Here is a 14240-nt window from a genome sequence, read left to right as displayed (position 1 = left end):
AAAAAAAAAAAAAAAAAGAAAAGAAAAGGGAATGCTTATACGCTGTTGGAGGGAATGTAAATTAGTTCAACCTCTATAGAAAACAGTATAGAGATTTCTCAAAGAACTAAAAAAAGAACTACCGTTTGACCCAGCAATCCCATTACTGAGTGTCTACCCAAAGGAAAAGAAGTCATTCCATAAGAAAGACTCAGCACTCATATGTTCATTACAGCACTATTCACAATAGCCAAGTCATGGAACCAACCTAAGTGTCCATCAATGGTTGACTGGATTTTTCAAATGTGGTGTATATGCACCATGGAATAATATGCAGCTGTAAGAAATAATGAAATCATGTCCTTTGCAGCAACATGGACGGAGCTGGGGAACATTATCCTAAGTAAACTAACTCAGAAACATAAAATTATTGCATGTTTCCACTTATAAATGGGAGCTAAATAAGGAGTACACATGGACATAAAGAGGGAAATAATGGACACTGGGGACTCCGAAAGCGGGAAGGGTGGGAGCAGGCAATGGTTGAAAAATTACCTATCAATCAGGTACAGTCCTCACTATTTGGGTGACAGGCACACTAGAAGCCCAATCCCCACCATTACACAATGTTTGCCCGTGTAACAAACATGCACATGTACCCCTTGAATCTAAAATAAAGTAAAATTCTTACAAAAGAATCTTACACAAAGCATTAAAAATCTTTAACTTGAAAATTTTTTTAGGCCAGGCACAGTGGCTCACTCACAGTGCCTGTAATCCCAGCACTTTGGGAGGCCAAAGAGGGAAGATTATTTCAGGTCAGGAGTTTGAGAACAGCCTGAGCAATGTAGTGAGACCCTGTCTCTACAAAAAATAAATAAAAAAAAAATTAGCCAGGCATGGTGGCACATGCCTGTGGTCTCAGCTACTCAGGAGGCCGAAGTGGGAGGAGCACCTGAGCCTGGGAGGTGGAGGCTGCTGATTATGCCACAGCCCTCCAGCCTGGACACTGCAAGACCCTGTTTCAAAAATACCCATTTTTAAAATTAACTTGTTTTCCAGAGTAGAAATGTTAGATAGAATGTCTGTATAATTTATTCCCAAAGCAGGACATTTTCAAGAATAAAAGGGATCATATAAATAATTATGCTGAGACAAGAGGCATATAAACCAGGGTTACGTTCACCTACTTACTGGAAGCGTTCTCAAATATACAGTGTGACATAATGTTGCAAGTGCATTGGAAAGATGTCTCAATTGGTGCTATGTGCTAGATATTTGGTCACCATCTGACTCCATCGTGTCCCTGATTGCCACTCCCCTGAACCTCCTTAAACTGTGCTTGGAGAAGAGTTACGTGAGACATATAATGGGAAGAGGGGCACAGGTATCTAAGATTTCCTTTGGTTTTAGAAAAAAATAGCTATGAGAATACAGAGGAGTTGTTTTCATTTGCTATCTCTGTTAGTGACACCCTTCCAGCTTGGTCTCCCACCCATGAGCAGCTTTGAATGAGATCAATGGTGATCAAAACTGTTTGGATCTGAGCAAAGCTGCTTGGATTTTCATTGGCTCTTTCTGCAAACATGATATATGTTTCATTGGTTAAATATCACTTTCTAAATCTTCAATCTTAATTTTTCAAAACTTGTCATAATACAGTTTCCCTCTAATAACAACCATGTAAGCATGGACTTAAACTGGTTTCTACTGCTTAAACAAACCTCAGTAGAGGAGAAAATAGATGAATGAATGAATTTATTTATTTAATTTGAGATAGAGTCTTGTTCCATCACCAAGCTGGAGTGCAGTGGCACGATGTCAGCTCACTGCAACCTCCGCCTCCTGAGTTCAAGCAATTCTCCTGCCTCAGCCTCCCAAGTAGCTGGGACTACAGGCGTGTGCCACCATGCCCAGCTAATTTTTTGTATTTTTTAGTAGAGATGGGGTTTCACCATGTTGGTCAGGCTGGTCTCGAACTCCCGACCTCAAGTGATCTGCCCGCCTTGGCCTCCCAAAGTGCTAGGATTACAGGCATGAGCCACTGCGCCCAGCATTTTGTTTTTTTTTTCTTTGAGACGGAGTCTCACTTTGTCACCCAGGCTGGAGTGCAGAGGCATGATTTCTGCTCACTACGACGTCCACCTCCCAGGTTCAAGCGATTCTCTCCTGCCTCAGCCTCTCAAGTAGCTGAGATTACAGGCGCCCATCACCATGCCCGGCTAATTTTTTTTTGTATTTTAGTAGAAATGGGGTTTCACCATGTTGGCCAGGCTGGTCTCAAACTCCTGACCTCAGGTGATCCGCCCGTCTTGGCCTCCCAAAGTGCTGGGATTGCAGGCATGAGCCACCGTGCCTGGCCGATGAATACATTTTTAACCTCCTCCCTGGTGTGGTGGCTTAAATAATGAAGGTAAAGCTAAGAAACAATAAATGGGACCTTTGACTAATGTGATAGCAAACAGGCATCTCAGAATTGTAGAGGTGAATGAGATTTTAGAATTAATCTAATCCAGCCCATTTACTTCTTTTTTTTTTCTTTTTTTTTTTTTTTTTTCCTGAGAGGAGTCTCCCTCTGTCGCCCAGGCTGGAGTGCAGTGGCACGATCTCAGCTCGCTGCAAACTCCATCTCCCAGGTTCAAGAGATTCTCCTGCCTCAGCTTCCCCAGTAGCTGGGACTACAGGCGCCGGCCACCATGCCTGGCTAATTTTTTGTATTGTTAGTAGAGATGGGGTTTCACCGTGTTAGCCAGGATGGTCTCGATCTCCTGACCTCGTGATTTGCCCGCCTCGGCCTCCCAAAATGCTGGGATTACAGGCGTGAGCCACCACGCCAAGCCCAGCCCATTTACTTCTAAAATGAGGACACCAAGGCTCGTGTGTTAAATGACTTATCTAAGGAGGAACAGGTAGTCAAGGTTAAGCTGAGATAGCTACTCATGTCTGTGACTCCTAGTCCAGTGGTCTTTGGACCACCACTCAGAAGCACATTTTGTTATGGTTGTGAGGATGAAGGAAGTAATATTTGACTTTTCTGCAAAAATTAGCCTGGCTAATTTTGTATTTTTAGTAGAGATGGGGTTTCTCCATGTTGGTCAGGCTGGTCTCGAACTCCCAATCTCAAGTGATCCGCCCACCTCAGCTTCCCAAAGTGCTGGGATTACAGGCGTGAGCCACCACGCTCGGCCCGACACCACCTTCTATATCAGACTTTGCTGCCTCTTCGTGAGATGCAACTAAACTTAAGAGACAAAGCAGAGTTCAAATCTATTTTTAAAAGACTTTGTAATAAATTTTAATCCAAGGTAGAAATTTTCTATTTTTCATTATCCACAAAATTCTTCTCCATTAAGCACAGGTCATCAAGTAACCCTGGCATACTGTTGTAACAAGTAGGATTTTCAAATTACCAACACACCTGTAAAAGCCAGAGAGTTGTGTGTCACCAGAAACACGTGTGCCCTATGTATTAAGGTACTAAATAGAAAGCACCATTTGCTGTGTGTGTGACAGACAGTACTGATTCCATGTTAGAGGAAAGCTTGCTTACTTGAATACAATTATTGCTTTGCTTGATTTTGTAGATCATTCACTAAAATCAGCCTCAGAAAAACAGGATCTTGAACAGAGATAAAAGAAAATACCTGTATCAGCCTCTCTGTGAATGGGCTGACCGACCTAATAAGAATAGGCTAATGGTACCTGCAGAAAGCCACAAAATATTGACCAAGAAAGCAATGATTTACTGTCGACCTGAGACTGCACACATTTCACAAAAATCTTTTGATCATCCTTTCTCTTAATTGCCCTTAAAAACCACAGGTGGTCTTTGAACGCTAGCTCACTGCATCCCCCGGGGTTGCTGGCCTCTTGAATAAAGCTAACTTTACTTTCACTACAGCTCTTCTCTTGAGTTTTTGGCTTTTAGGTGACGAGTGGCCCAGACCTGAGTTTCCTTACATGTGCTTGGGAGAATTTCCTGCCATACCTACTGAAATCTGTCCCTGATCAAAGTGGTGGACCATATGACTGCAGACTGGCCTTGCGAAGTAGCTCATGCCTGTAATCCCAACACTTTGGGAGGCAGAGTTGGGAAGCTTGCTTGAGGCCAGGAGTTTAGGATCAGCCTGGGCAATACGGTGAGACCCCCGTCTCTACAAAAATAAAAAATAAAAATTAGCCAGGCATGGTAGTCCACACCTGTAGTTCCAGCTACTTGGGAGGCTGAGGCAGGAAGATCGTTGGAGCCTAGGAGTTCAAGGCTGCAGTGAACCATGATCCTGCCACGGCACTCCAGTGTGGACAACAGAGTGACACTTAAAAAAAAAAAAGACTGCAGATCAACAGGTTATGATTGCAAATTTTAAGATATTTTGAATAATAACATGAAAGAACACACTATTTTCTTGAGCAGTTGGGAGTATGTTTAATAGTCTATTGAACGAGTATCTCAAAATCCTATTGAAGTTACTATTTGGCAATGAGAAACTAATTCACTGAAATTATACATGCAAAGAAACTGATTATTAAAATAAGTCTTCATTTTGTTAGATGACTTTATAACGTTAAAAAATGGAAAAGTCCTGTAGGGAATGATTTGGAACATGGCCCAGATCCCGGCCCCAGGACCAAGGCACTCAATCTCCCAGCTGCTGGGAGTGTTGGTTGCTTATTGCTCACAGCTGAGTCCCTTCCTGCACATTTCACTCTCCAAAAGCCTTACCCAGCGCTTTGCTTCCTCCCCAGAAACATCCCACATTTAATGAGCAGTCAGTAAGAGGGTCTAAAGGTCTGCCCTCTGGCCTCAATTCAGGATGACTCTGAAAGGAAATCCCGACTCCCGAGCCCTTACTGGATTGCCCGAGGCCTCTATTACAAATTGTTCACAGTTCAACTTCTTTCTCCCTCCGCCCAACCCGGCCTCCCTCACTCCATTACAGGTGTCGTTCTTAAGAGCACACTCCAATTACCCTCCTGCAAACCAGTCTCCCCTCAACTCAGTCCAGGGAATTCTACCTAAGATGATTTTGAAAGCGGTCCGAGAAATCAGGCTCTAACATGGGATTTTGAAGCTAGATCACCTGCCAGCCAGCTGCCAATAAGAACCTCATCCCTGGTCAGTATTCAGAGCACCTGTCACGCTGCACGATGTGATTACTAATTTGAATCCACTCATGCTAAGCTGTGTCCCAACCTAGTTAACTGTATTTAAAATAAACCACAGGACTTGATGCATGTACTTTATTGCACCGAGTTTTTCTTGCTATACCTTGGACAAGACTGCCACCTCCTGGAAGAGCTGATGGATACTGGGGACTGACGTGCAATTAGAGAATCGGTACTATGAAATTGCTTGCGTCTCAGCAGCAACTCCCTATCTCTCCGTGAAGTTAAACCAATTCCTAACCTTTCTCAACCTCTGTGAGCAGCTTTTTGCATGGTACCAAGACTTCAAAGAACTTGCGCATCACAATCTTTTTACGTGAAAATTTAAATACAAGTTAACATTTGTGAAGCGTTATATGCCAAATGCTTTAATTTTTAAGGCTCCCAACAGCCTTATGAGGTAGGAACTATCATAAGCAGATCCACACTGCGGATGGGGAAATTAAGTTGCACGGGGCGTAAGGCGACGGCTCTGAGGCGGAACCGCCACTTGGAGTCGGGACTCAACTGCTGAGAGCGCAAGCTCCGTACACTACGTAACCGTCTCGGGCATGCGTAGAAAAACACTGAAGCACCTTCCCTAGGAGCTGTAAGTAGGTGGGGGTGGCGGGGCCTCTGCAATCCCAGCATTCCCTTCGTGCCGCCACCAAGATGGCGGCGCCCATCTTGCGGTCCTTTTCCTGGGGCCGTTGGTCTGGTACCCTAAATCTCTCCGTATTCTTGCCCTTGGGGCTGCGTAAGGCCCACTCGGGCGCTCAGGGGTTACTGGCAGCGCAGAAGGCTCGAGGTCTGTTCAAGGACTTCTTCCCGGAGACGGGGACGAAAATAGAGCTCCCAGAGCTCTTCGACCGTGGCACGGCGAGTTTTCCCCAAACCATTTACTGTGGCTTCGACCCCACGGCAGACTCGCTTCATGTGGGTCATCTACTTGCGCTGCTGGGCCTGTTTCATTTGCAGCGAGCGGGCCACAACGTGATCGCGCTGGTGGGAGGCGCCACGGCGCGCCTGGGAGACCCGAGCGGCCGGACCAAGGAACGCGAGGCTCTGGAGACAGACCGCGTGCGAGCCAACGCGCGCGCCCTGCGCCTAGGGCTGGAGGCCCTGGCGGCCAATCACCAGCAGCTTTTCACTGATGGGCGCTCCTGGGGCAGCTTCACTGTGCTGGACAACTCGGCCTGGTACGAGAAGCGGCACCTGGTGGACTTCCTGGCGGCAGTGGGGGGTCACTTCCGCATGGGAACGCTGCTGAGCCGGCAGAGCGTGCAGCTGCGGCTCAAGAGCCCCGAGGGCATGAGCTTGGCCGAGTTCTTTTACCAGGTGCTCCAAGCCTATGACTTCTATTACCTCTTCCAGCGTTATGGATGCAGGGTCCAGCTGGGCGGATCTGATCAACTAGGCAACATCATGTCCGGATATGAGTTCATCAACAAGTAAGTGCCTGTAGACCTTGGGGAAATCCTGGGACCAAATAATTTACACACTAGTAGCCTGTGATTCACTCTTAGGATTGTAGTTGCTGCCCTTCGTTCCAGCTCTTGTTGGTTTTATCCCCATTAAGGCTCTATAATGGCGTTAATAACACTGGCTAATAAGAACTAAAGGGCTGAATTAAGGGTATTAAGAGTAAACGGTGTATTCTAAAAATTAGCTGGGCGTGGTGATGCACGCCTGTAATCCCAGCTATTCGGGAGGCTGAGGCAGGAGACTGTCTTGAACCCGGGAGGCGAAGGTTTCAGTGAGCCGAGATCGCGCCACTGCACTCCAGCCTGGGACAACAGAGGGAGACTCCGTCTCAAAAAAAAAAAAAAGGGAAACACACCACTAGTGAGGATTTGGTTGGTCTGTTTCGCTTCCCCTAAGTCGTCCTCTGTAATTAGAGAAACTGCTTTTGTGTGTTTATACCAGAACGTGACTGGGCCTCCTCGAGTAGCTAGCCTCTGCTTTAGCTCTGCAACCTCCGTGAAACTAGTGTTAGTCCTTGGTTCGTATCTCAAAAAGTTTTTTCAACTCCAAATAATTGACAAGTAATGCGGGTCTAATAGCATTTTCTTGAGAGAAGTGAAGGATCGGGCTAGCTCATGTGCTACCTGGAGCAAAGCACATGTTTAAAAGGCGTTTAGAACATTTCCTTTAGTGTCTCTTCCTGACACCCCTTCACCCAGTTTTCTCCTTCCCACTCAGCCTTTCAAAATCTCTAGTCCATTGTTAAGTAGCACTTCCCCTTGGCCTGCCTAGAACCTGCCTGGAACCACTCATGAGATTCAGAACGAATAGAGTGAGTACTGTAACAGTACATAAGAGGGACAAGAATTCAGATTTAGGAGGTCAAGAAAGTTTTCCTGGAGCAAGTAACCAGAAAGAAATCTGGCAGGTGAACAGTAGAACCTCCCACCACTTGTGCTTGAGGCACATAATGAAATTGTTCTTTATGCATAGGTTGACTGGAGAAGATGTATTTGGAATCACCGTTCCTCTAATCACAAGTACAACTGGAGCAAAGCTGGGAAAGTCTGCTGGCAACGCTGTTTGGCTAAACAGAGATAAGACATCTCCATTTGAATTGTATCAATTCTTTGTCAGGCAACCAGATGATTCAGTGGAAAGGTGAGTTCTGAATAATGGGCTGAGAAAAATTGACACCATAAACTCATGATGTAATTTTAGCCATTGGATCTATGTACATTTTATAGTTTTTTTGTTTTTAACGTAGTTTCTGTCTGCACATAAACCATTACATCATAGAAGACTAATTTTTACTGTGTTCTAAAGTGAAATACTTTGTTGGTTAAAGCAGAAAAACCACAGTGGGTGGTTAGAAAATGTAGAGCCAACTTTGTGATCTGTATCTAGCAAGTTCTTAGGATTTTATCACCTGCATATTCTAGTTTTTGCACTCCTTTCATCTTCAACTTGACTACCCTTATTTTTCCTTTGTCTCTCTTCTCTCACAAATATGACCTTAAAGATCCTCTTAAGAAATGATTTTCTCCTTAAATCAAATTGCCTTAAACTCTTGGAAGAATATGAATTAATGAGAAACAAATACACCTGCAACAAAAAGTGAAAAAAAATTTTGATGCTCTGTAACATCCAAGTAATCTAGGAATAATTCTTTAAGACTTAAAAAGTATATGACTTTCCTGCAAAATATTAAAAGACGCTATTGAGCAAAATAAAGATCTACATAAATGGAGAGTTACACCATATTCATGGTACAAAAATAATATCAGTTCTTTTTTGTATTTTTTGAAACAGAATCTCACTCCCATTGCCCAGGCTGGAGTGTAGTGGCGCAGCCTTGGCTCACTGTAGCCTGAAATTCCCAGGCTCAGGTGCACACCACCATGCCCAGCTAATTTTGTATTTTTTTTTTAGTAATGGTGGAGTTTCACCATGTTCCCTAGGCTGGTTTCAGACTCCTGGACTCAAGCGATAAACCTGCCTCAGACTCCCAAAGAGCTGGGATTACAGCATGAGCCCCCGCACCCGGCCAAGATACCAGTTCTGGATTTGATCTACATTTAGTACAGCGCCAACCATATCTAAACCGGCTTTTTGTGGAACTTGACGAGCTCATTGTAAGATTGACATAGAAATAAAAAGGGCTAAGATTGGCCAAGATGTTTTTGAAGAACAGAGTGGAAGATTATCATGCCTTATTACAAAATTTCAGTAATTGTGTTTTTTTTTCTTTAGATTTAGTCCTAGAATGTTTGACGATATAGTCCTAGGGGTTTTTTGTTTTGTTTTGTTTTGTTTGTTTGTTTTGTTTTTTGAGATGGAGTCTTGCTCTGTCGCCCAGGCTGGAGTGCAGTGGCGCAATCTCGGCTCACTGCAAGCTCCGCCTCCCGGGTTCACGCCATTCTCCTGCCTCAGCCTCTCTGAGTAGCTGGGACTACAGGCGCCCGCCACCACGCCCGGCTAATTTTTTGTATTTTTAGTAGAGACAGGGTTTCACCATGGTCTCGATCTCCTGACCTCGTGATCCGCCCGCCTCGGCCTCCCAAAGTGCTGGGATTACAAGCGTGAGCCACCGCGCCCGACCCAGTCCTGGGGTTTTGATGTCTTGAGAAATTGCGAATTGATAATCTTTTTTTTTTTTTAGACAGTGTCTCACTTTGTTGCCCAGGCTAGAGTATAGTGGCATGATCTTGACTCATTGCAACCTCCGCCTCCTGGGTTCAAGTGATTCTCCTGAGTACCTGGGACTACAGGCATGTGCCACCATGCCCAGCTAATTTTTGTATTTTTGTAGAGACAGGGTTTTGCCATGTTGGCCAGGCTGGTCTCGAACTCCTGACCTCAAGTGATCCACCTTCCTCAGCCTCCCAAAGTGCTGGGATTATAGGCTTGAGCTACCGCACCCGGCCTAGAGAATTTAGATGATCTTTTTGAAAATTGCATTTTCTATCTGGTTCTGGTGTACAGAAATACAATTACTTTATATATATTACCTTTAAATCTAGCAACTCTGCCAAACTCATTATTTCTAATAATGACCTTTAGGTTTAAAGGTACACGTTTAAATGTAAAGTTAAGAGACCAATGGCACAGATTAGAGAATCCAGACACACTCTAGCATATATGGTCTCCTTATGCCTGGCAAAGGTGGCATTGTAGTTTGGGAAGACAGTCTTCAGTGAATATTGCTCCATTAGTTAGATGTCTTTGTGGGTGAAAAAAAAAATGAAACTTAACCTTACATAGTACACAAAAGTCAATTCCAGGTAGATTATAGACCTAAATCTATATTAAAAGACAAAACAATAAAGCTTTTAGATAAATAGGAAAATACCTTTATGACTTTAAGATAGAGAAAGATTCTTTAACAAGACACAAAAGGAAGAGATTGATAAGTTAGACTACATTAAAAATAAGATCTGTTCATCATAAGTCACTGTTAAGAGTGGGAGAAGATATTTTCAATACATGTATCTAAATGATAAAGGGCTTGTATTCAAATTAATATAAAGAATTTATTATTTCACATTGCATGCCTGTATCAAAACATCTCATGTACCCCATAAATATATACACCTATATACCCACAAAAAAAATTTAAAATAAGTTTAAAAATGAAAAAACTATGTAAATACTGTCTTAAACATAGTTATTTTAATGTTAAAAAAGAAATTTCTCTAAGCCAGTGAGAAAAAGACAACCCAGCAGAACAATGGAAAGAGACTTGAACAGGTGCTTCACAAAGATCCCATCCAAAGGCCAAAAACATAAAAAAGTGCTTAGCCTTCATACTGAGAAGAAAAATACAAGATAAAGGGCACAATGAGATACCATTATGCATCCTCCAGAATGGCTAAACAAAAGAGTTGGCAGAACCAAGTGCTGCAAGAATGTTCCAAGGTGGTGGGAGAATAAACGTATAGAACCACTTTGGGAAAACATTTGGCAGTACCTACTAAAGCTAAATGTGCACATGACCTGTGATCTAGCAGTTCCTCTTCTGGGTATATACCCAACAGAAATTAATGCACATGTGCACCAGCAGAGGTATATGAGGCTATTCAGAGCAGCATTAATAGCAATTGTCTAAAAGTAGAAACAGCACAAAAGTTCACAGAAAAATAAACACATTGTAGGATAATCGTAGCATGGAATATTGTGCATGCAGCATCATGGATGACTCTCCTAAACATATCGATGTGCCAGAAAATAAATTCTATATGATTCCTTTTATATAAAATCTTAAAGACAGGCAAAATTAAGTGATGCTCTTAAGGGAGGCATGCTGAGATGTTAAAAGCATCAAGAAAGACAAGGAAGTGATTACTATGAAAGGCAAAATAGTGATTAACTTGGAGGGGTGTGTGATATATTTGTGCATTCTTGGGTAGGGGCAATACTGTGTTTCTTTGTCTTTTTTTTTTTTTTTTTTTTTTTTTGAGATGGAGTCTCACTCTGTCACCAGGCTGGAATGCAGTGGCGCAATCTCGGCTCACTGCAACCTCCATCTCCCGGGTTCAAACCTCAGCCTTCCGAGTAGCCGGGACTTTTTTTGTATTTTTTAGTAGAGATGGGGTTTCACCATGTTGGTCAGGCGGGTGTCGATCTCCTAACCTCATGATCCGCCCGCCTCAGCCTCCCAAAGTGCTGGGATTACAGGCGTGAGCCACTGCGCCCGGCCCAATACTGTATTTCTTGACCATGGTGATGGTTACATAGATGTTTTATGATTCATTAAGCTATATCTTTGCGAATAATATACTTTTTTCTGTGTGTTATATATATTTCACCAAAGAAAAAGAGAATACATATAGGATGATATTATAGTCACTTAACAATTGGCATACATTCTGGGAAGTGTGTTGTTAGGTGATTTCATCATTGCAAATATCGTAGAGTGTCCCTACACAAACATAGATAGCATAGCCTACTACACACCTAGGTTATACAGTGTACCCTGTTGCTCCCAGGCTGGAAACGTGTACAGCATATTACTGTACTAAATACTGAAGGCAGTGGTAACATGAGGGTAAGTATTTGTATATGTAAACGTAGAAAAGGTACAGTAAACTATGGTATTATAATGTGATGAACCACTGTTGGACTGTACCAGTCCGTGGCCTATTAGGAACAGGGCCGCACAACAGGAGCTGAGTGGCAGGTGAGTGAGCATTACCACCTGGGTTCCATCTCCTGTCAGATCCGCGGTGGCATTACATTCTCATAGGAGCACAAACCCTATTGTGAACTGCGCATGCAAGAGATATAGGTTGCACATTCCTTATGAGGATCTAACAAATGCCTGATGATCTGAAGTGGAACAGTTTCATTCTGAAACCACCTTCCCTCCCGGCTGCCTCCTGGTACCAAAAAGGTTGGGGACTGCGGATATATGCAGCCCATCGTTGACAGAAACATCATTATGCAGAGCATGATGATTTATATCAGTTTTTAAAATTACACAGTAGTTTTTTTTATAGCCACATGCACATGAAAGTATAAAAACATGCTTGGGAAGGATGGTAGCACATAAACTTAGATTTATGGTTATCTCTGGGGGCAAGGAAGGGAATGTGATTGGACTGCGGCCTTCATCTATGCCTATTTTGTTCCTTTTAAAAAGGAAATATGAGGCTGGGCGTGGTGGCTCATGCCCATAATCCCAACACTTTGGGAGGCTGAGACAAGAGGATCGCTTGAGCCCAGGAGTTTGAAACCAGCCTGAGCAACGCGGGAGACCCTGTCTTTACAAAAAAAATTTAAAAATTAGCCAGGTGTGGTGGCACAAGCCTGTGGTCCCGGCTGCTTGGGAGGCTGAGGTGATAGAATTGCTTGAGCCCAGGAGGTTGAGGTTACAGTGAGCCATGATCATGCCACTGCACTCCAGCCTGGGCAACAGCAAGACCCCCCATCTCAAAAAAAAAAACGAAATTGAAAACAAAGATGCCAAAATAGTAACACCTTAAATCTGGGTGATGTGTGCATGGGACCTACTATGTTCAGTACATTTCTGTGTGTTTGTTTCATATTTAAAAGTAAGCAGGATAACCTTAAAGGGTAGAGGAGCTGGGGATAAAAATTAGGTATGTGATGTAAGTGTGACTGTTTATTTTTTGTCTCAAAGGTACCTGAAGCTGTTCACTTTCCTGCCCCTTCCAGAGATTGATCATATCATGCAGCTGCATGTCAAAGAGCCAGAAAGGCGGGGTCCTCAGAAACGACTGGCAGCAGAAGTAACAAAGCTTGTTCATGGACGAGAAGGATTGGATTCTGCTAAAAGGTAGTAGTTTAGTATAATTAACACTTGATAGTTATTCAGTGGATGGACATGAGAAAAGTAGGAGTATGCTGTTTTAGGATTATCTTATCATTTATCACAAGGACTGTCAGTATTTGACTTAGCAATTTAAAATAGCCCGTTTATTGGAAAGAAGGATTATCTTGAATTAAGTTTATGAATTATACCAGATAGATGTTTAAAAAACTTTTAGTCTATGCTGGGCGCGGTGGCTCAAGCCTGTAATCTCAGCACTTTGGGAGGCCGAGGTGGGCGGATCATGAGGTCAGGAGTTCGAGACCAGCCTGACCAACATGATGAAACCCCATCTCTACTGGGCGTGGTGGCACATGCCTGTAATCCCAGCTACTCAGGAGGCTGAGGCAGGAGAATCGCTTGAACCCGGGATGCAGAGGTTGCAGTGAGCCGAGAGCACGCCATTGCAATCTAGCCGGGGCAGCAGAGCAAGACTCCATCTCAAAAAAAAAAAAAAACAAAAAACTTTTAGTCTAGAATTTGGACACTCTATAATTGGTTAATGGGTATTAGAACATGTATTTGAATAAACATTCATATGATGTGGCTCTTAAAATGTGTTTTTCAGGTGTACAAAAGCCCTTTATCACAGTAGCATAGATGCACTGGAGGTCATGTCTGATCAGGAGTTGAAAGAGTTGTTTAAAGAAGCTCCATTTTCTGAATTTTTTCTCGATCCTGGAACAAGTGTCCTAGATACCTGCCGCAAAGCAAATGCCATTCCAGATGGTCCCCGAGGGTAAGAGTATTTAACTTTTAGACTTACAGTTAATTCACCATTAAATGTTACAGTTCACAAAGCCGGGCGCAGTGGCTCACGCCTGTAATCCCAGCACTTTGGGAGGCCGAGGCAAGCGGATCACGAGGTCAGGAGATCGAGACCATCCTGGCTAACACGGTGAAACCCCGTCTCTACTAAAAATACAAAAAATTAGCCAGGCGTGGTGGCGGGCGCCTGTAGTCCCAGCTGCTTGGGAGGCTGAGGCAGGAGAATGGCGTCAACCCGGGAGGCAGAGCTTGCAGTGAGCCGAGATCCCACCACTGCACTCCAGCCTGGGCGACAGAGCGAGACTCTGTCTCAAAACAAAAATAAAATGTTACAGTTCACAGCGTGTGTTTCCAGAGAGGGTGTGTTCCTGATAATGCTTTAGTGGCATCTCTTCCTTAGAAAAGTTAGTTTAGTCCAAGAATAAAGTATAGCCTGAGAGTACTTATTGAGAATACTTTATATTTTCCATAAGAGTACAATACTCCTATACTGTCTCTTATTGTATCTAACCCAGTCAGTCTTTCCTCCAACACTGCAAAAGTGCATTTGAGG

The 14240-nt window shown here is 43.5% G+C and overlaps 1 protein-coding gene across 2 annotated transcripts in view; it reads left to right on the top strand.

Moving 5' to 3' along the window:
- The first annotated feature begins 5716 nt into the window (after nucleotides 1–5716).
- YARS2 (tyrosyl-tRNA synthetase 2) overlaps nucleotides 5717–14240 on the top strand; it is a 30669-nt gene continuing 22145 nt past the window's right edge. For both annotated transcript variants that reach the window (XR_004028338.1, XM_003277807.3), the window contains exons 1-4: nucleotides 5717–6575; nucleotides 7582–7749; nucleotides 12731–12886; nucleotides 13488–13658. Coding sequence is in view for 1 of the 2 variants with exons in the window: in XM_003277807.3 (XP_003277855.1) it covers nucleotides 5797–6575; nucleotides 7582–7749; nucleotides 12731–12886; nucleotides 13488–13658 (1274 nt within the window). In the remaining variant the exon portion in view is untranslated. The remainder of the gene's footprint in view (nucleotides 6576–7581; nucleotides 7750–12730; nucleotides 12887–13487; nucleotides 13659–14240) is intronic.

Source organism: Nomascus leucogenys, chromosome 23, assembly GCF_006542625.1.
Source record: "Nomascus leucogenys isolate Asia chromosome 23, Asia_NLE_v1, whole genome shotgun sequence".
Taxonomy (NCBI): Eukaryota; Metazoa; Chordata; class Mammalia; order Primates; family Hylobatidae; genus Nomascus; species Nomascus leucogenys.
Note: the sequence above shows the minus strand (reverse complement) of the source record. Positions and strands in the feature narration are given on the sequence as shown.